Source organism: Oncorhynchus tshawytscha, linkage group LG01 (genome assembly GCF_018296145.1).
Source record: "Oncorhynchus tshawytscha isolate Ot180627B linkage group LG01, Otsh_v2.0, whole genome shotgun sequence".
Taxonomy (NCBI): Eukaryota; Metazoa; Chordata; class Actinopteri; order Salmoniformes; family Salmonidae; genus Oncorhynchus; species Oncorhynchus tshawytscha.
In genome coordinates, this window is record NC_056429.1 from 54755966 (window position 1) to 54778172 (window position 22207).

Below are 22207 nucleotides of genomic sequence, written 5' to 3' on the forward strand. Positions count from 1 at the left end.
TGCTCATCATTGTAATCAGAGGGCTGAAATAAATACTATGCATGCCAGTCTCTCTTGGCTAAGAGTTCAGGAGAGACTGACTGCATCACTATAAGAAACATTCATGTGTTGAAAATCCCAAATTGCATAGTCAATTTACACACAGCTCTGACACACACTTACCCCACCAGAAAGGCCACCAGGGGTCTTTTCACAGTCCCCAAATCCAGAACAAATTCAAGAAAGCGTACAGTATTATATAGAGCCATTATTTCACGGAACTCCGTTCCATCTCATGTTGCTCAAATGAACTGCAAACCTGGTTTAAAAAAACAGCTAAACAACACCTCACGGCACAACGCCTCTCGCCTATTTGACCTATTTTGTGTGGACCCCAGAAATAGTAGCTGCTGCTTTTGCAACAGCTAATGGGGTTACTAATAAAATACCAAATACCTCCCGGAAGGACCTGAGACCTAAGACCATGCCTCCAGACTCCTGGCCTGACGACTCCTGGCTGTCCCTGTACCAGTCCATCTGGTCGTGTTGCCGATCCAGTTATGCGGCTATGGAACCCTGACCTGTTTCACCGGACGTGCTACTTTGTGGCGCTCTCTCTCTCTCTCTCTCTCTCTCTCTCTCTCTCTCTCTCTCTCTCTCTCAATGCTTGGCTATGAAAAGCCAACTGACCTTTACTCCTGAGGCGTTGGACTGTCGCACCCTCTATAACCACTGTGGTTATTATTTGACCCCGCTGGTCATCTAAACGTCTTGAAGAACGATCTGGCCTTAATGGCCATGTACTCTTATGACCTCCACCTGGCACAGCCAGAAGAGGACTGGCAACCCCTCGGAGCCTGGTTCCTCTCTAGGTTTCTTTCTAGGTTCTTGCATTACTAAGGTGTTTTCCTAGCCACTGCTTCCTCATATGCATTGTTTACTCCTTTAGGGTTTTAGAATGGGTATATCTGTATAACTATTTTTTGGGGAACTGCTGATGTAAAAAGGGCTTTATAAATAACATCTGATTGATGTTGATTGATTTCAACAGAACCACTCTAATCATACTATGATGTAACTAATTCAGTGGATGCTGATGTCCCTTTAAATCAGAGGAAGAGCTCATTGTCATGGCTGAAACGCAATTAACCCAACCCACCCTCCAATTTCTCCCTCCCCACCAGCCTCCACTGAAATAGTTAGATGATCATTTAACATGGCAGAGGTCTTGCTCCTCCTCACCTGTAGGCGTTGTAGAGGTTGCGCTTCTCGTTGATGCCCAAGCAGCGCCCTCTGCTGCAGGGGAGGGTGAAGTTGCGGGCGGGAAACTCCATGACGCAGTTGGAGGGGGAGCAGGGGGCCTCCTCTGTGCTGGCGTCATCCAGGTCTGTGACTTTGAGCTCCCCCGCCACCAGGACAAATTGGCGAGGCCTGAAGTCCAGCAGGGTGACAGAGCCCAGAGGGGAGTGGGCCAGGTAGTGGAGCAGACGCACTAGACTCAGACAGATCTGCAGCAGCGAGAGAGAGAAAGAGTTTGTGAGTGTAATGTTTACTGTTCATTTTATGATTCACTTTTGATTGTTTATTTATTTTCACTTGCTGCGGTCATATAAACATATGTTTCCCATGCCAATAAAGCTCCTTTGGATTTAGTTGAATTGAGAGAGAGGTTGAGGGAATGGTGGCTCCATATCTAAATCTGTTCAGGGTACATGAATCTACTTCTGTGCCAAATGTGGAGCCCTTATCTTAAAACAGTCCAGTTAGAGTATCCGCCCTGAAATTGTAAGGTTGGAAGGTTTTAGTGTAATTCTGTAGCAGATAAGAGAAATGACAGTGGGGATGAGTCAGTCTGCCATTATTTCCCTGATTCCATCTCTCTATTCCATTGCATTGTTCTCTTTTCCACTGCATTATTCTCTTTGGGGTTGACTGAGAGCAACGCCCCCCCCATTTCCTCTGTGAACACTCATAAATCCCTGAGAGAACCACATGAGTCTGTGTGTTTGTGTGTGCCCCTCTCCCATTGTGTGTGTCCAGGGGTCGAGGGTAAGGGCTGAAAGGGGCAAGGAAACACGTGAAAGGGGCAAGAGAACGCGTGAAAGGGGAATAGACACCTATATTATACAGACTATAAACCAAACATCTACGTTCCCAAGAGCAGAGAGGGGAGTGAGACAGAGGGAAAAGAGGAGGAGAGGAGTAGGAGCTGAACAGCTCATTTCTTTTCAAGCGAAACAAAAGCTGTTTTTAATGTACTGTGGATTAAGTGTGAGTGGGAGAGGTGAGACACAGAGCACTCAGGCGTGAGTTAGGGGCTGGAGTCTCTTTCTAACCCTAGTGAAGTAAGAGTAGTGCTGGAGGAATGCAACACTATGTCACACTATGCTTAAATGGGCAATTTGCAGTTACTACATACATTTTTGGACTTATAAATGAATTGTATGTATATAAAAAAAACACTGTACAGGCTCAAAACATGGTAAAAACTTTCATGTTGATATCATGGATGGTCGGTCCTTGCATCTATAGTTCTGTCTATGAATTTGGGAGTGGTTACATTTCTCCAGCACCATCCCTCAGCTTCTCACTTAGTGATAAATTCATGAACTTCTTTGAGGAAAAGATTATGATTATTAGAAAGCAAATTACGGACTCCTCTTTAAATCTGCGTATTCCTTCGAAGCTCAGTTGTCCTGAGTCTGCACAACTCTCCCAGGACCTAGGATCAAGAGAGACGCTCAAGTGTTTTAGTAATATATCTCTTGACACAATGATGAAAATAATCATGGCCTCTAAACCTTCAAGCTGCATACTGGACCCTATTCCAACTAAATTACTGAAAGAGCTGCTTCCTGTGCTTGGCCCTCCTATGTTGAACATAATAAACGGCTCTCTATCCACCGGATGTGTACCAAACTCACTAAAAGTGGCAGTAATAAAGCCTCTCTTGAAAAAGCCAAACCTTGATCCAGAAAATATAAAAAACTATCGGCCTATATCGAATCTTCCATTCCTCTCAAAAATTTTAGAAAAGGCTGTTGCGCAGCAACTTACTGCCTTTCTGAAGACAAACAATGTATACGAAATGCTTCAGTCTGGTTTTAGACCCCATCATAGCACTGAGATGGGACTTGTGAAGGTGGTAAATGACATTTTAATGGCATCGGACCGAGGCTCTGCATCTGTCCTCGTGCTCCTAGACCTTAGTGCTGCTTTTGATACCATCGATCACCACATTCTTTTGGAGAGATTGGAAACCCAAATTGGTCTACACGGACAAGTTCTGGCCTGGTTTAGATCTTATCTGTCGGAAAGATATCAGTTTGTCTCTGTGAATGGTTTGTCCTCTGACAAATCAACTGTAAATTTCGGTGTTCCTCAAGGTTCCATTTTAGGACCACTATTGTTTTCACTATATATTTTACCTCTTGGGGATGTTATTCGAAAACATAATGTTAACTTTCACTGCTATGCGGATGACACACAGCTGTACATTTCAATGAAACATGGTGAAGCCCCAAAATTGCCCTTGCTAGAAGCATGTGTTTCAGACATAAGGAAGTGGATGGCTGCAAACTTTCTACTTTTAAACTCGGACAAAACAGAGATGCTTGTTCTAGGTCCCAAGAAACAAAGAGATCTTCTGTTGAATCTGACAATTAATCTTAATGGTTGTACAGTCGTCTCAAATAAAACTGTGAAGGACCTCGGCATTACTCTGGACCCTGATCTCTCTTTTGAAGAACATATCAAGACCATTTCAAGGACAGCTTTTTTCCATCTACGTAACATTGCAAAAATCAGAAACTTTCTGTCCAAAAATGATGCAGAAAAATTAATCCATGCTTTTGTCACTTCTAGGTTAGACTACTGCAATGCTCTACTTTCCGGCTACCCAGATAAAGCACTAAATAAACTTCAGTTGGTGGTAAATACGGCTGCTAGAATCCTGACTAGAACCAAAAAATTTGATCATATTACTCCAGTGCTAGCCTCTCTACACTGGCTTCCTGTCAAAGCAAGGGCTGATTTCAAGGTTTTACTGCTAACCTACAAAGCATTACATGGGCTTGCTCCTACCTATCTCTCTGATTTGGTCCTGCCGTGCATACCTACACGTACGCTACGGTCACAAGACGCAGGCCTCCTAATTGTCCCTAGAATTTCTAAGCAAACAGCTGGAGGCAGGGCTTTCTCCTATAGAGCTCCATTTTTATGGAACGGTCTGCCTACCCATGTCAGAGACGCAAACTCGGTCTCAACCTTTAAGTCTTTACTGAAGACTCATCTCTTCAGTGGGTCATATGATTGAGTGTAGTCTGGTCCAGGAGTGGGAAGGTGAACGGAAAGGCTCTGGAGCAACGAACCGCCCTTGCTGTCTCTGCCTGGCCGGTTCCCCTCTTTCCACTGGGATTCTCTGCCTCTAACCCTATTACAGGGGCTGAGTCACTGGCTTACTGGGGCTCTCTCATGCCGTCCCTGGAAGGGGTGCGTCACCTGAGTGGGTTGATTCACTGATGTGGTCATCCTGTCTGGGTTGGCGCCCCCCTTGGGTTGTGCCATGGCGGAGATCTTTGTGGGCTATACTCGGCCCTGTCTCAGGATGGTAAGTTGGTGGTTGAAGATATCCCTCTGGTGGTGTGGGGGCTGTGCTTTGGCAAAGTGGGTGGGGTTATATCCTTCCTGTTTGGCCCTGTCCGGGGTGTCCTCGGATGGGTCCACAGTGTCTCCTGACCCCTCCTGTCTCAGCCTCCAGTATTTATGCTGCAGTAGTTTATGTGTCGGGGGCTAGGGTCAGTTTGTTATATCTGGAGTACTTCTCCTGTCCTATTCGGTGTCCTGTGTGAATCTAAGTGTGCGTTCTCTAATTCTCTCCTTCTCTCTCTCGGAGGACCTGAGCCCTAGGACCATGCCCCAGGATTACCTGACATGATGACTCCTTGCTGTCCCCAGTCCACCTGGCCGTGCTGCTGCTCCAGTTTCAACTGTTCTGCCTTCTTATTATTCGAACATGCTGATCATTTATGAACATTTGAACATCTTGGCCATGTTCTGTTATAATCTCCACCCGGCACAGCCAGAAGAGGACTGGCCACCCCACATATGCTCTCTCTAATTCTCTCTTTTTTTCTCTCTCTCGGAGGACCTGAGCCCTAGGACCATGCCCCAGGACTACCTGACATGATGACTCCTTGCTGTCCCCAGTCCATCTGACCGTGCTGCTGTTCCAGTTTCAACTGTTCTGCCTTATTATTATACGACCATGCTGGTCATTTATGAACATTTGAACATCTTGGCCATGTTCTGTTATAATCTCCACCCGGCACAGCCAGAAGAGGACTGGCCACCCCTCATAGCCTGGTTCCTCTCTAGGTTTCTTCCTAGGTTTTGGCCTTTCTAGGGAGTTTTTCCTAGCCACCGTGCTTCTACACCTGCATTGCTTGCTGTTTGGGGTTTTAGGCTGGGTTTCTGTACAGCACTTTGAGATATCAGCTGATGTACGAAGGGCTATATAAATAAATTTGATTTGATTTGAAATTTGATTCTTACCGAAACAGTGGTGAGGAATTAGCGTTGTTTCAACTGCTGATTGCCCCTTTAAATACTGCCATAGGTTTTTTAGAGTACCCTATTCTGTCATTCTATTTGACCATACTGTGTATTGTAAATACTGCAATACAGGTTTGATAGAATGTATGTATAATTTATCATTTCCATAAATGTAAATGAGCCTGACGTGAAGGTTGAGAGACAGACTGCTGGGTGGGTGTGGTTAGTGAGGATGGAGGGGTTAAAGGGGATATGGGTGTGTCTGTCTCACTGACAGGGGCTGCAGGCCAGGGCCATCAAAGCCTTTGTCAACGCTCACAGGAAATGGTTACAGACCTAAATGGAGCATTTGAAATTCAGTGGGTTTACAGCGCGCCTCCCCAGAGTCTATTAATGCCTCATACGAATTGCAAATGCTCAGAGAAAAAGCATATTTTTCTTTCATTTCGCACTCCACATTTCAAGGGAAGGATCTTGGGTGACCTGACGCTTATGTTGTGGGGAAACAAAGGAGCAACCAAAAAAAACAGCACACACTGATGCTGCATGAACACACACCGCACACACAAGATCCAGAGATAGTAAGTGGTGACACTCCATTGAAATAGTATTACTATATTTAGGTAATAAACATGTAAAAAATAATAATCTCATTGAATTTGTCTAACCTCATGTTCTGTTATTGCATTACGGTAAAATCGAGTTACATAGACAAAACCAAGACATCTTGTTTGAAATGCAATGGTTTCTCTCAAAGCTAGACAAAGTCATTTTTCACTGTTCTTCAGATCCACTGAGTGAACCACAAAGACATTTGCAGAGCCATTCATAGAAAAGCAACTGATTTCTACGTGCAACTTAAAGTTATTTAAACGCTGTTTCTATCAGACTTACAAAAAAGGAACAAGCACTAGGAAGGAGTCTTTAAAAGCATGGTCACTGTTTAAAAGTGGGAATTACTTGCACTGAGCCAGCGTTTCCCAAACTCGGTTCTCGTTTTGTTTTTTTCCCTAACACTACACAGCTGATTCAAATTATCAAAGCTTGATGATTAGTTGATTATTTGAATCAGCTGTGTCCTGAGGACCGAGTTTGGGAAACCCTGCACTAAGCACTGGGTATTGTTCTCTGTGGAAGTACTCACAGGCTTGGAAACCCGTGTGGCTATCATTAAAGGCCCAGGAAATCAAAGTGGAAAGTTATCTCAGTCGATTTATTTACCAGAAGGCTGATGTTCAGTGGTGGTCGGTGCCATTTAAGATGAGGGAGGACGATTTTTGTATTTTCATGAGCATGTACTTATTTATATTAGCTACAGCATACTGGATAACTGTCATTCATATTCCATTCAGCCAGCTCAATGTAACATCGATTGGTTTAGGCTACTACATGATACTCAAATTTTCCCTGTACCCATCATAAGGTTGCTACAAGCTAGGAGGTTGAGGGAAAAGTTTGAGTAATCAAGGTAATCAGACAGTGACACATTCAATACCACCTTGCACACTATTTGCTGCATCTAGCTGATCTAGGGTGTGTAATCATTAGTCGGAAAGTTGCAAACAAAGGTTTCTATTGGACAAATTCAGTTATGTTTTCACTGTTTTTTTTCCGTTTTCTTCCATTTAAGAAATGTTTTTCAAAAGACTTCGGCCGAATGAATACACCCCTGATCACCCGCAAACACAGTTCACTTTCATAGAAACCTTTCCAAACCAAACCTTCATACCACATCCAAACAGCATCATCACTTTGATCTTTATATAATCCCTTCTCGCATCTACGCGGTCTCATCTCTCCTTTTCCCTTTGCTTGTGGACTTCAGTGCACAACACAAAAGCTGTCTGTGACCAGGCAAACAAACCTTTCCAAACCTTCATAGCATAACCGCTAACTGCTACACACAGCCTACATCGTTGTCAGCATATTAGGTAACATCGGTCAACATACTAGAACTAACGTGTTTGTAAACCCACTACAATCATGTAGTACAGTGTACAGCAAGCAGTTTAGCAGTTCACCGGCAGGCCCTGGTGGCAAATTAATAAAATCAAATGCTTACCATGACTTGGAAGAGTTCAAGTGTTGGGTAGCCATAGCCAGCTAGCTAACATCGCATCCCTCTCTGTTTGAGCTGGGTGTTTGAGTAGGCTAAACTTGCTAGCTGCATTAATTAGCCAAGTAAGTAAACTTGAAAGTGAAAAAACACAAAATAGTTCTCGCTCTCGCTTCTCCTTCATTTTTGGAGAAATTCGTTTATTCAAAACTGTTCTACTATTGTCTTTCTTTCTCTTTGAGTCAACTACCCACCACATGTTATGCACTCCACATTTCAAGGGAAGGCTCTTGGGTGACAAGGGAGGCAGACCTGACGCTTATGTTGTGGGGAAACAACTACAAGTTATCTCCCTCACTGATCAGCTCAAATTCATATTGTTCACACTCGTTCTAACATGGACGAGGGCAGAGAAAGGTGGAGGGCGCCTGCCGTGCGTGCTGCTGTAAGAAACATGTGTCCACAATCCACCTCCCAGTCAGTCGCCCGCTGCTCCTCCCCTCTACACAGGAGCATCCCCCATCTATCCTGGACAAGCAGTATCAGTCAACATGACTATTGACACCAAAAGTGTGCTGAGTTAGGAGAACAGAGATGAACTGCTTTGGCAATGCAAGCTAGCTGTAGCTTTGGCAAAGCAAGCTAGCTGTAGCTTGTGCTTTCAGTACTCGATTCATTATTTGATCCTTTGATTGGGTGGACAACATGTCAGTTCATGTTGCAAGAGCTCTGATAGGTTGGAGGACGTCCTCCGGCTGTTGTCATAATTACTGTGTAAGTCTATGGAAGTGGGTGAGAACCATGAGCCTCCTAGGTTTTGTAGTCAATGTACCCAGAGGACGGAAACTAGCTGTCCTCAAGCTATACCATGGTGCTACCCCAGAGAGTGCTATGGAGGCTACTGTAGACCTTCATTGCGAAACAGATTGTTTTAGTCAATTATTTGGTGACGTGGATATATTTAGTATAGTTCTACCTAAAAAGGATAACTTTTTTCATGTTTCACAATTTTTATTTTCATGAAATTTACAGAGCAGGATGGTCCTCCCCTTCCTCCTCTGATGAGCCTCCACTGGCTGATGTATTTGGTGTGGTGAACTACACTATGTAGCTCCGTGAGGAAGCTCGGACTTTGGATAAAGGCCGCCTCTCCATGACAAATACAGTTTTGATTAGGGATGAAACCAATTATGCTTTAGGAGGTCATAGACTAGTGTGATGACATGTAGATAGGCTTAGTGTGTAGTGTTATAAATGACAGTGACGGCGCATTCAAGGACGTGTTGAGCTGTGCTTGTGTCAATGGTTACACTGGGAACTCTTTAACTAACTTCCCCATGCCCAATTCCAAACCCACCCCTAGCCCTACCCCCTAGGCACTTGTACAAATCTGAAAGGATTGCATAGATGTAAATGATATGGAAGCTCAAGGCACTTAAGGAAGCCCAAGGCCTATCAGAAGGCATTGTGAAGCTATTACTATATACATATATATACCCATTTCTTTTCTGGTCCATGCCTAGAGATATAGGTTGATTTGAAATTTAGCAATAATCTTTCCCACCCGGTATTCATCATCGCAAAACGTTTGTGTTGAAGGATCTCTCAGTAGAAGAGCTAACTGTCTCAGTGAATCTCCTCCAGTGAGAAAGGAAGAGAAGAGAGGAGGGGATAGAGAGAAGAGAGGAAGAGAGCACTTGCTGGTGATTTCATGCACCGAAGCTCTTTCATCCTCTGTGTGGCAAGCGGGTGGACACTCCCCCGGCTACATGAAGCAATAGGAAATAATTAGTGCGCGGCTCTGTGGCGATAGTGATCGGCAGACCCGGCCCGGGGGCCCAGGCAGCACACAGGTCCATGTTACCCAGCTAGGGAGGCAGGAAACTGAGTAGGAGAAGGGCCCTGGCTCTGGAAATACCATCCGCTATACCAGTAGTGTCCCTATAAACCAGGTTAACCAAGCCCATGTTTCAGCTAATTCGCTCTACATTCTGAGTCAGCCTGCAATGGGTTTGAGTCACAGGCCTTAGTATCTACTTACGCATGTGACCTACCCTCAGTCCCTCAGTAACACCTACCAGAATTCAGCCTATTCTGTTGACCCATACATGTTGCACTCTGTTCAGTGAGAGAGACGATATCACAAGACGTTGACAAGATAATGATAATGTCAATATAGCATTTGATTAAAACCCTGTTTTAAGTGAGTGCTTAAGTGAAATGTGTGTGTTGGAACACTCACCCTGAAGCGTTCCTCCCACGAGGTCTGCAGTAGTTGGATCATCTCAAGAGGACTTCCCAGCTCTGTGATGGCTGTCACCGTGTCCTGGATGTCATTGCTGTCTTGGTAGCAGTAGCCGTACAACTGGAGAGGACACCGAGAAACACTGGTTCTTCATCTATACACACACGATATATACACTGAGCGTACAAAACATTAGGAACACCTTTTCAATATTGAGTTGCACGGGTCATGGACTCTACAAGGTGTCAAAAGCGTTCCACAGGGATGCTGGCCCACGTTGACTCCAATGCTTTCCACAGTTGTGTCAAGTTGGCTGGATGTCCTTTGGGTGGTGGACCATTCTTGATACACACGGGGAATCAAATCAAATTTATTTATAAAGCCCTTCGTACATCAGCTGATATCTCAAAGTGCTGTACAGAAACCCAGCCTAAAACCCCAAAACAGCAAGCAATGCAGGTGTAGAAGCACGAGAGAAGAGAGAAAACTGTTGAGCGTGAAGAACCCAGCATCGTTGCAGTTCTTGACACACTCAAATCGGTGCGCGTGGCACCTACTACCATACCCCGTTCAAAAGCACTTCAATCTTTTTTCTTGCCCATTCACCCTCTGAATGGCACACATACACAATCCATGTCTCAAGGCTTAAAAATCCTTTAACCTGTTACCTCCCCTTCATCTACACTGATTGAAGTGGATTTAACAAGTGACATCGATACGGGATCATAGCTTTCGCCGGGATTCACCAGATCAGTCTATGTCATCATGAAAAGAGAAGGTGTTCCTAATGTTTTGTACACTCCGTGTAAACCTGAGCCGTCAGTGACAAACAATCTCATTCGGAAGATTGAATTACTGTATGTCGGTTGCATGCATTCTGATGTTTTTAAAATGAAAACGCAATGAGACATGCGAGAGCTTTGGCACTCATTAATGTTTCTTTTGGTCGATTGAAGTAGTTTACTCTCCTCTTTCTTGCTATGGTAAGCGCCTCCTAGAGATGCCGGCCCTTTGCTTGCATAAACATTTGTGTAAGATCATTTGTGCCAGAAGAACTGGTTAAAATAAGTGGGCATGAAATTCAATCTAAAAGCAATCTAACAACCAATACGGCTGTCAACCATATCATCGGGGAAAACACTGGCTATGCAAAACAGAGAAGGTGGCATTGCATGTTGTTTATTGGTTAATAAAAGGCTTTTACAAGTGAATGATGTGAGAATGTAGCATTGTCTGAGAGTAAAGTAGTGGAGGCTTCATACTCTCTGAGGGGGACTACTGCGTGTTAGCAGTTTGGGTGTGCCTGTGAAGAGCGATGCAGAGACATTTTATAGCGGTGCTGTGTGATGGGAAATGTGAGGTGCCCAGTGGGAGGAGAGGAGGGGCCTGTGGGCAAGGCTGGCAGAGTGGCCCCTCACCCCACCACTGGGTGCAGCATGACAAACACATGAAGAAGACTGCACTTAAATCATCCCCCTTTTCCTTGTGCAGTGAGAAAAACATGTATGAATTGAGTTCAGTTGAGGATAAGTTTTCGAGTGTTGTAGAGTCTCTTTATTTCACTCTGTAAAAAAAAATAATTCTGTTGAGTATGTGAATCTAAAGTGCATTTTTGCAGCAAAAGAAGAATGGTGTTTATTTTTTATACTGGCATCAATGCAGGACTAACACCTTTTTTTGGAGTGAGTGTGAGTGTGACTGTGACTGTGACTGTGTGTGTGTGTGTGTGTGTGTGTGTGTGTGTGTGTGTGTGTGTGTGTGTGTGTGTGTGTGTGTGTGTGTGTGTGTGTGTGTGTGTGTGTGTGTGTGTGTGTGTGTGTGTGTGTGTGTGTGTGTGTGTGTGTGTGTGTGTATGTGTGTGTGTGTGTGTATGTGTGTGTGTGTGTGTGTGTGTGTGTGTGTGTGTGTGTGTGTGTGTGTGTGTGTGTGTGTGTGTGTGTGTGTGTGTGTGTGTGTGTGAGTGAGTGAGTGAGTGTGTGTGTGTGTGTGTGTGAGTGTGTGTGAGTGTGCGTGCGTGTGAGATTGCCCTTGGCAATGCCAGAGAAGCTTTCCCAGGGGTTGGAGTGTACGGAAAGTTTTGTTATCTGAGATTGAATTCACAGTAATGACTATTATCAGCACACGCCATCTCCAGGATGTGTGTACTGTATGCACCACGTCTGCAGCCAGTGCTGGAGTTGTTGGTATTGTGTGCAGCGGAGGCATTCTTGTGCGAACACGACGGCATCAGGGCAGTGTTTTCCCTCCATGTCAGACTAGACTCATTGGCAGCTAAGGCTGCCCAGAGTGAGATAGCAGCTGTACGCATGCTGGGGCAGTGTTTGTGTTTGCTTTGAATCTGGTGCCATTTTGTCTGACTGAGGTTCAGAGGTCACTCACCTCGGTCGTTTGATAATGTCTTTTTACTGAGAAAGGCATGACCTCATTGAAGCGTTTCAGAGAAATATCAAATCTGTGCAAATGTATTTATATATTTCTGCAATGGGATTCTGAACGGTTCGGTTGTGTGTGCTGTTCTGAGTTCAGAATCTATTCTGCTATTGTGAGTTCAGGTCTTGATGTGTCTCTGTTTCCTCTGTACATAGAGGTTTATCTAAGTTGCATCTTTGGATGGGTGTATATAGAGCATGAGAGAGCGTGGCCTTAGTGAAAAGGCTGAGAAAATCTGAGGTGAGGTAAGTGTGAAAAGGCAGGCACGTTAGGAGCCAAGCCTATTAGGCCAACCTCCTGGCAGTTCACCACTTTCCCGGCCAGAGGCAGGAGTGAGTCAGCATGCCATAGCACAGCATGGCCTCACCGGGAACAGAGAGGGGGGCCAAGGGCCAGGGCCACAAACACACACCAGCCCAGGGACCAGTCACACTCACACAGGCCAAACCCTCACTGGCCAGTTGGCTGTACACACAAGAAGTGAGTTGAAGGAAGGTTGGAAGGTCTCTCTGTTCTTACTAAACTAAATGTAGGGTAGCGGGAACGTGCATTTCAACTGAGACCGGTTAATAATGCTGAGAGTTGAAGATGGACAAAGATAATTAATCCATGCAGGTTCCGCTTGAGGTGAGGCCGGGTAACCAGGGTAGCGGTCAGAGTGAGACGGGTCTAGCAGCCAAGAGGGGGGTGCTGCTGCTGGAACGGTTGCCCTGCTCGAGTAGCAGATGAAATAGTCGAGAACATATGCTATGCGCGTCATAATATACCAACGCACCGGTGCTCCACAAAAGCATTTCTGTGTGGGACATTATTAATGTGTAAATAAACGCCGGGGTCGGCAGGGCAGTTAACCCAGTCACCACACGCTCTTAACGAAGGCCTCCTGGCCCCCGATCAAACCGGCCCCGGGGCGGACATGTTTGTCCAGAGATGAAATCCCCAGCATCTGCCAGAGCACACTGCTGCTCTTCTGTTGGACAGGGTCACTGCAGGACTGAGTGTCAGTCAAACAAGAACACCTCTATCATACCAAACGGATTCTCTCTGGATCTCTGCTACGGACTGGGTGGGGACTTACTGTAAAGCCCAGTACAAAAAAATCGAGCTTTTCATTTCACTTACAAATCAGGTAATAAGTAACATACTTTGAACTATTATTCATGAAATTGTATGAAATGCATGTTTGAAGTGTATCCATGTGCAGCGTAGGGGTTTAACTTAGTGCTCGCGTGCGTGTGTACGTGCGTGTGCACGTGCGTGTTTATCCTTGTGGGGACCAGAAGTACTCACGAAGATAGTAAAACAAGGGGACATTTTGCCATTCCCCAAAAGGAAAAAGGCTATTTTCGGCATAGGGGTTAGGTTTACAGTTACAATTAAGGTTAGGGTTAAAATTAGGGTTAGTTTAGGGATTTAGGGTTAAGGTTAGGGTTCATGTTAGGGTTAGGTTAAGGGGTTAGGGTTAGGTTGAAGGAAAATAGGATTTTGAATTGGAATCAATTGTTTAGTCCCCACAAGGAGTGTTAGAATTAGAATAAGAGTTTGGTAGCAGCAGTTTATGTGTGTGTGTGTGTGTGTGTGTGTGTGTGTGTGTGTGTGTGTGTGTGTGTGTGTGTGTGTGTGTGTGTGTGTGTGTGTGTGTGTGTGTGTGTGTGTGTGTGTGTGTGTGTGTGTGTGTGTGTGTGTGTGTGTGTGTGTATCGAATGACATTAATGGTTGGATTTGGTATGCCTTGTTTTAATCAGAGACTTGGACCATGTGCAACTGGCAGAAAACCCTCTGTCATTTTCCTTTTCCATGTGAATTGATCCTAGTACATTAGATGGACTTGATACTCATAATGCATTAAATAGAGGAGGGTGAAATTGTTAAAACCGTAAGTTTGGGTGCATAAAGGGGTTTAAACGTTTTGAGTTTCGATGATTACACACTCCGTTTATTACTTATTACATCTTTTCCCCTTATATAATTTGCATGACTTCATAGGGTTGAAAACAAAGTCTGGAAGCGAGCGTTCTGGAAGACAATATGTATGACTGCTAACTTAGTACTTTTTGGATGACTGTAAATCTACCGAATTCTTTTTTTTTTTTTTTGCTGAATTTGGTGCCTTACATCCTCAACGAAATAGGGAAGGAAGCATATGGAAAAAGAAACAAGTTTGTTGAGTAAGAACTCTCATCGACTTGTTTTCTCCAACCGCTCAGTAAAAATAAACAACATTTAAAAAACGGTGTCGTAGGAGAGGGCTGCACACAAGGTGTTTTGCAGAAAATAATTTACTCCCAATACTCTGGAGTGATATTCACCTTCTTATTTCCTCCTTAAACATATCACAGGGTTTGTCAAATCAATACCTGACCTTCAGACTACCAGTTAACAGGAGCTGAGCATGTTCTCAGAGTGAAAAAAAAGTGGAGAAGTTACAGAGCTTCAACTAATGCAAATGATGTGGGAGACTCGCTGGCCATATCAAATAATGTTTCACACCAATGTTACTTCATCCGATCAAATTATTGTTCACATTTCTCTTTTAAAACTGGGGGGACTTTTTTTATGTTCTATGAGCACATGCACAACAGCCCATATTCAACTTCAAAACTGTACTTTCCCTGACTTTCTTTATCTGTTACTTAAGAAGTGATGACGTGCATGTATTGTATATTCTCGGAAGGTTTCAGAGCAAGAAGACAAGCAGAAATGTCCTATGTTTATGTGGTGACGGTCTGGGGGTCATGAGGGCACCCTGCTCTCCATGTAGAGTGTGGGGGCTGCAGGGCTGCTGAGCCCCAACATACCCTAGGGGTTGATCAGAAACAGGGCTGAGGGCTTAGCGAGGCAGGGCAGGCCCAGGACAACAGTTCTCTGGCGTTCTCTTTTCCCCCCAGCTTCCTTCCCATGGAAGTCGGAGGTTAAAGTGTTAACCCCGGGCTTAATTGCAACTCTGTCTCCAGTCCACTCATCCTCAAACTGACCCCAAGGCCCACAGACACCCAGCTTTCACATTAACACAACCTGGTTACTGATTCCCCAACTAACGGAGGAGATCTACTGAGCAGGCCCTGGGGGAGAGAGGGAGAGGCTGACAGGCTTGTGTAAACATAATCCAGCTACACAGCCAGAAACCCTGCAGCAGCCCAGAGGTCCCACCACTCTCAGATCATTTGTATCCACCACGTATACTTTCGCTGACAGGTAGCCCTTACATTCATGTCATTAAGTAGACACTCATATCCAGAGGGAATGCATACATTTTCATCGTTTTTATTTGTATTTTCTTCCATACTGGTCCACCATGGGGACTCGAACCCACAACTGTGGTGTTGCAAGCGCCATGCTCTACCAACTGAGCCACACGGGCCCTCCTCCCCTCCTTCCCTCCGTCCCGCACACCCCTCAGTCCGGGCAGGCAAGCAGCCCCCTCTTGTTATCTCCCTCACTGATCAGCTCAAATTCATATTGTTCACACTCGTTCTAACATGGATGAGGGCATAGAAAGGTGGAGGGCGCCTGCCGTGCGTGCTGGTGTGAGAAACATGTGTCCACAATCCACCTCCCAGTCAGTCGCCCGCTACTCCTCCCCTCTTCACAGGAGCGTCCCCCATCTATCCTGGACAAGCAGTATCAGTCAACATGACTATTGACACCAAAAGTGTGCTGAGTTAGGAGAACAGAGATGAACTGCTTTGGTTTCTACCTCTGATCCCACTCTCTCCAGTGAGAGAGCATTGAGCCTCTGTCTCCTCCTCTCATACTGAGGACTGGCCAGAGGCAGACACTAACCAGACAGTGTGCTGTAGACTGTTTTGCTCAGACAGAGCCAGACTTCATTACTCTAACAGGATATATTGGATCAGCAAAGCTGGACATTAAATACTCTTTGGGATACTAAACATACAAAAACGTTTACTTGCAATCAACCAGTTGTTTAGTTTGCACCATTTTTTTTTGTAAATGATGCATTGATGTCAATGGGAGATTTACGTGAAAAATATTGTTATACATACAGATCTCAAGTTATGATTCTAGTAAGTCAAATGAATATCAACCTAAGCCAGCTAAAATAAACATTTGTTTTAGTAATGGAGATATTGCTCTAATTCAGTCTTAAAGTTAATACATGATTTATTCCGGTGATTTATTCTTTCTACGGCTAGTGGAGCATGCCAGTTAACTTTACCCTAGAAGTCATTCAGGCATTTTTCCTGGTGCACAAAAAAAGTGCATGTATTAGCCTTAAGGCCAGTGTGCTCATGTTCATAGAGGAATGAAAGGGAAATCATATTTTCCCTATGATTAGAGAGAGAAATTCCATACCATTTCCAGTTTATGTTGACATTTTCTAAAGCAATTCCTGTAATCCCTCAATGTAGCTTCCATGCCAGAAAATGAATTTTGTTATTTGTGTTTATCCTGAAATAAATCATCTTGGTATTATTCGCTTATGACAACGATGATAGAGTGGGATAGCCAAAGTGCACTTCCCAGTCACACAAATGCTAGCATGTACGTGTGTGTACGCCTGTGTGTGTGTGTGTGTGTGTGTGTGTGTGTGTGTGTGTGTGTGTGTGTGTGTGTGTGTGTGTGTGTGTGTGTGTGTGTGTGTTACACTGTGATAGCCAGAAAAGTCTGAGTGGACACACAAACCAAGACTCCAGTACTACAAGTTTTTTTTTTATGTACACAAATAAACACTCCTGTATTACAGTCAATGTTAATGTAAGTCAGTACCTATCACAACACGGACTAGTAAGTGTGCGATGAGAGATGGGCAGCTACTATATTGGGCTCTACCCCCCCCCACTGACTCCGCAACGGAACTTCTATAACGAAAATAACTTCCTATTGATGAATAAACCAAGTAAAACATTAAAAACAGTCCAGATGTATCGACATGCTGTGGTGACATGTCGTCCCCCTGTTCGGTGCGGTTGTCAAAAAAAAGAATGTCTGGTTATAGCTTGGCCATCCAGTTTTGAGGAGAGTTTTGATATGAGTTAATACTGTGAAATATCTCAATTATTGAATGTAAGTCAATTGAAAGACACCCAGTTAGTTATAAGTCAAAGATTGAAATAAGTTACAAAAAAAAAGTGGCAAAGGCCTAACTCCCCATAGCCTTACTAATGTCTAAAAATGTCAAGAAAAAAAATAATGTTTTACGTACATTGGTTTTATATGTTAATTTTGTATTTTAATTCAAGGTTAACGTGGGTTTAACATTGTTTGACAATAATATGTGCTTTACAATAATACACATTTTATAAGGGTGTGATATTGTTTTATTGTTTGCTATATAAATCTCGATAAGAATGTACACTCCCTCTAAAGCTTCATACAGGGTAAATAACTTGATTACGGGCCCGATATTCACCTATATCCTAGGCTAGGGTATCATTCTTGAAATGTTTCTACATTCACCATGCAAACAAAAAGATCAAGTCTGATAGAAGTGACTCAAAATAGGTACGACACATTTCGTTTAAATAGATAACTTCCAGTTCGACTGTTCTAACAAAATACTTATGTATAGCAATTCTGATCAAAAGATCACAAACTTATAATATTGTCCAGAAAATTATTTTAGGGAGCATAATTGATTACATGTATTGTATTTTAATAAATGTTCTGTATAGACTATTTGGCTACTGTCTTGGTTCTGTTGTACCATCCTATAAAACAGTAGGTCTATCTTGAAAACGTGCCACTTTTTACTTGGTTAAAGTGCAACTATTGTTTTACCTTAAATTAGCCAACCTACTTTTTTATTAAGTTATAATAACTAGCCTACACATGAATTCAAAAACAAAACGGCACGTTTTCCACTGGTTTGATGACTACTTATCTATCTATCCAGCAACAGTTGCGATCAAAGAATGAAATGCCCTCGACAATGTCGTTTGGATTGCTGTTGTTTGGATATTGTAATTGGGCCTCATGCGGTACACATTACAGTAAAGCACTATATGCTGTAGCCTATAAATGCCAATGTAACCAGTACCTCAAGGCCATATATTTTCTCAAACAGTAGCCTAACATGTGAAACATTAGAATAACATTCTTCAAATATTGGCCCTATATCGGACAATGTGAGATGCTTGAGTATAGGCGTGCAACTGTTCTTGTGCATACATCTAGGGATACGTGTGCAGGCATTACTATTTGTAGACCTACATTGTAGGCCTATGTGGATTATACATGCTTTATTAGTGTGGATATTGATAAGGCTATTTGGCCTAGGCTACTTATCTCCGTCTGAATTGTAAAATCGTCCTTTACGCATGCATGCACTTATATTGGTGATGTTATAGACAAGCTGCTTAAAGACGCGCTGTTAATATAACGTAATAAAAAGGCCTTCTTACTTTTTTTTACACAAATGTATTATGATTTATTTACCCGCGTATCGGTAGGCTACGCCACATATCTGGTGTAAATGCAAATAAAATACAAGGTAATATGCGGCAAAGCCTCGGGCGTCTCACCACTCACCGGCTTGTGTACCATGCAGATCCAGTAAACCGCTGAACGGCTTAAAATCGACAGGGTAACAATGAAGCGATGGCGCTCATTCAACTCTAAACTATTAATCAGCCACTAAACGGACAACACATCCTCCAAATAGCACTATTAATAATAGGCCAACCATGCACTTATTTGATGTTGCCTATTTTGTTTTCACTGCACTCTGGACTGATTTCTCAAGTAAACTCGTGGAAGTGGAATACACACCAATTTCCAAAGTGTTCAACCCATGTGTCACTTTTGACACGCCGAGAGGCTTATAATGTAACGTTTCACACCTATGGTTATTCAGTCATTAGGGGAAGAATGATTCATGGTTTGGCTGTTGGTATAAGGCAAAATGGCAATTAACTAACTTCGATACTGCGTAAAGAGCACAAATGGGGTTAAATTTGAAGTCAAACTTCAATGATTTATAGGGCCACTGCTACAAGTTATAACGAAATGAATGGATTTCAGATCAAATCCTTTAGGCAATAGGCAACAAAAACAAACATATACTACATCTTAAATAGGTCTGTGTGTGATACTAGGCCTATAGCTAAATAAATAATTGTGCAACAGAAATGGCTAAAAGACACCGATCAGTAAGGTATGAATTTGTTAGCTAGCCTAGATATAGATTACCTTCAGAATGTTGGGGTGCTGTAGCCTTTCCATCAGCGTCATTTCTTTCACAATTTTGAAGGACGCCAGTCTGTAGCAGTCTCCAGGTGAACCATATTTCTTTACGCAATTTTCCATATCGTGTCCGCCGAAATCCACCGATTTCAGAGCCACCGATAAGCTGTTGTTGAGAGACGCCTTGTAGACAGCCTTTGTGTAGCCTGAGCCGAGGTACTGAACATTGGTCACGTTGTCTATGCTGTTGCAGCCAAGCATCGGAGTACCGTTAACGCTGCTCAAAGTCATAGTGAAATCTTTCCGTGATGCTGTGTGCATGTATATGGAAGGTGAAAGTCGATTTTGAAAATGCGTCTGTCGGTTTTCGGTTCGCTCAATTACTTTGATAGGGTCCCAATTGTCCCCTGGCTCTGAATCCATGAGCCTCCGTCTCTCCAGCTGGCGGACTGGGTCTCCGGTGCCAGACCCATGTGCTTGGCGCTGACGGTACCGCACAACCTCATCGAATCTTTCTCGTATCTGCAGCAGAAGGTCCTGATGATGCCTGCTTCCTACGGCAGGTTTACTATTGGACTCGGCCACAGCTTCAGTGACTGACTCGACGACTTGAAGCTGCGAATCGCCTGTAACCTGCTGCTGTTTTTCGTGGTAGTACCGATGTACTCTATGGTCGTGGTTCTGATGGTGCTCAAACCCTGGTATATACAGCAAATTCATCAGTGTACCAAGGAAGAAGGCAAGACAGAAGCCTGCCGCAACCACTATCCTTCTGCGCTTCATTGTGATCAGTTTTATTAATACCATTAAAATATGTCTGTTTTCGCCTCCAGCCCCCGCCTAGCAGTGTACCACCTCTGTAGCCTCTTGCCCGGAGTCCACGGTTCTATCGTGCGCGTCAGAACTTAATGGTATACTGATGCCTCGAACGATGCCGAATGCGCTATGATCACGTCTTCATCTTGATTATGATTTATGCAGCCAAGCAGGTTGAAGATCCTCCCCATATAAGGTTGATCATGGTGATACACTTGCCTTCACAGACTGCAAAGCCCACCACTTATGTAGCCTATGCGCGCATCAGGCAGGGGTCCTCTCTCGTAGCCCCCTGAGCGACTGAACAACCGTGACGCCACTGTGATTGACAGCATACGTATATCATGCAGCTGTGAGCACTGTAGTTCTCCAGGCAGTGCGTTTTCATTAGGGTACGTCTTACATAGACAATTTTACAACCACACTACCCATGGTGCAATGTGAAAAATCCATACACTGGACACTGAGTTGCAACAAACCAGCAGCTGTGGGGCGGTGTTTGAGGGTTCTTCGAAATGCCTTTTCGAGTAATGGCACGCGCAAAAGCTGACCACTGAAGCGAGTGATGAAAGCGCATTAGTTGATTGATGGACAGTAATAATAATATCTAGTATTGCTCTGGATGAATCTTATTTTTAATTACAAATTTGAATGGCTAGGCTTATATGTGTTTTAAATATAGACTTAATTTAATGGTTTGCGAAATCCTTTCGAATAGGGGCCTTACGCCTCAGCAAAAGAAAAAGGGATGCCTAGTCAGTTGTACAACTGAAAGCATTAAACTGAAATGTGTCTTCCGCATTTGACCTAAACCCTCAATCAGAGGGTTGTCTTAATCGACATTCACGTCATCGGCGCCCGGGGAACAGTGGGTTAACTGCCTTGCTCGGGGGAAAACGCCAGGTTTTTACATTGTAAACTCCGGGATTCGATCCAGCAACCTTTCGGTTACTGGACCAACGCTCCTACCTGCCAGAATGACTACCTGGTCACTCCTTAATATAAGGCAATTGGTTATGTCATCCATATTATAAATTGGTACCTATCTCGTAGATGTTATTCTGATGGTCTATTGTTACACAACATGACAAGTAGGCAAGTTGTAATGTTTTCAATTAATAATGAGCATTGCCTTTAGAAGAGACAACAAACATTTTGAGCACAATGCTTTTCAGCAAGTATTGCATTTAGCTAACACTTTTGGATTGCTTTAAATCTACAACCTCGGTTTTAAATTGATAGAGAAGTTCAGACTCCTTGCAGGATGAAGTTATGCGAGCCCCTCTGTTACTTGGAAAGAAAAATGTGTATAATTATGTCTCTGGGGTCTGAAAAGTAAAACTAAATTAAAAGCAGACATTACAACAAAAAAAGCTGTATAAATAATCAAATAATAGGCTCCAATAAGGCTTTGTTCAACTCGGCTGAGATAAGCATTCCTCGAATGGAATCTCATGTTAGCCAGCACCCCCGCCTTCCTAAATAAATCCCGTGGTGTTTGTCTACTGTAAATACACTGTAGCAGTGCCAGCGACGTTAAAAAAAAATGAGCCACGACCCCTTTTTAGTGGGCCCAAACAGAGAGTTCACGCAGAGGTCTCGCTCTCTATTGTGGTAAACAATGACGAACTTTAAAATAATGTTATTAAAATTGCCCTCGATTTTTTTATTGGATTACTTTAATGACAAATTAGTTATTTCTGGTGTTGCAGAGGCGAGACCGAGCGGCCTCTATGGCTTCGTTAGGCCAAAAAAATCGTCAGGATGACGCGGCGAGACCAGTCTAAACCCTGCTGGGTCTCCGGATAGTGTAGACCTGAATGCTAGTGACACGTCTATCCATCAAACCCACATTACCATGCTGTTAGCAACTAATTAACACATACAATCAACCTGGAAACTGAACAAACAAAGCGGAGACAGCGGGGCGCAGCCGCATGAGGAGGGGGTAGGGGGGCTTATAGCTTTAGTTAATATATATT

The 22207-nt window shown here is 43.7% G+C and overlaps 1 protein-coding gene across 1 annotated transcript in view; it reads right to left on the bottom strand.

The window, feature by feature from the left end:
* The window catches only part of LOC112253234 (protein kinase domain containing, cytoplasmic a), a 37095-nt gene extending 16597 nt beyond the window's left edge, over nt 1-20498 (bottom strand). The window contains exons 1-3 of the mRNA XM_024425253.2: nt 19416-20498; nt 9831-9953; nt 1222-1487 (exon numbers count right to left, since the gene is read on the bottom strand). Coding sequence (XP_024281021.1) covers nt 1222-1487; nt 9831-9953; nt 19416-20216 — 1190 coding nt within the window. The 5' untranslated portion in view covers nt 20217-20498. The remainder of the gene's footprint in view (nt 1-1221; nt 1488-9830; nt 9954-19415) is intronic.
* Nucleotides 20499-22207: the final 1709 nt, after the last annotated feature.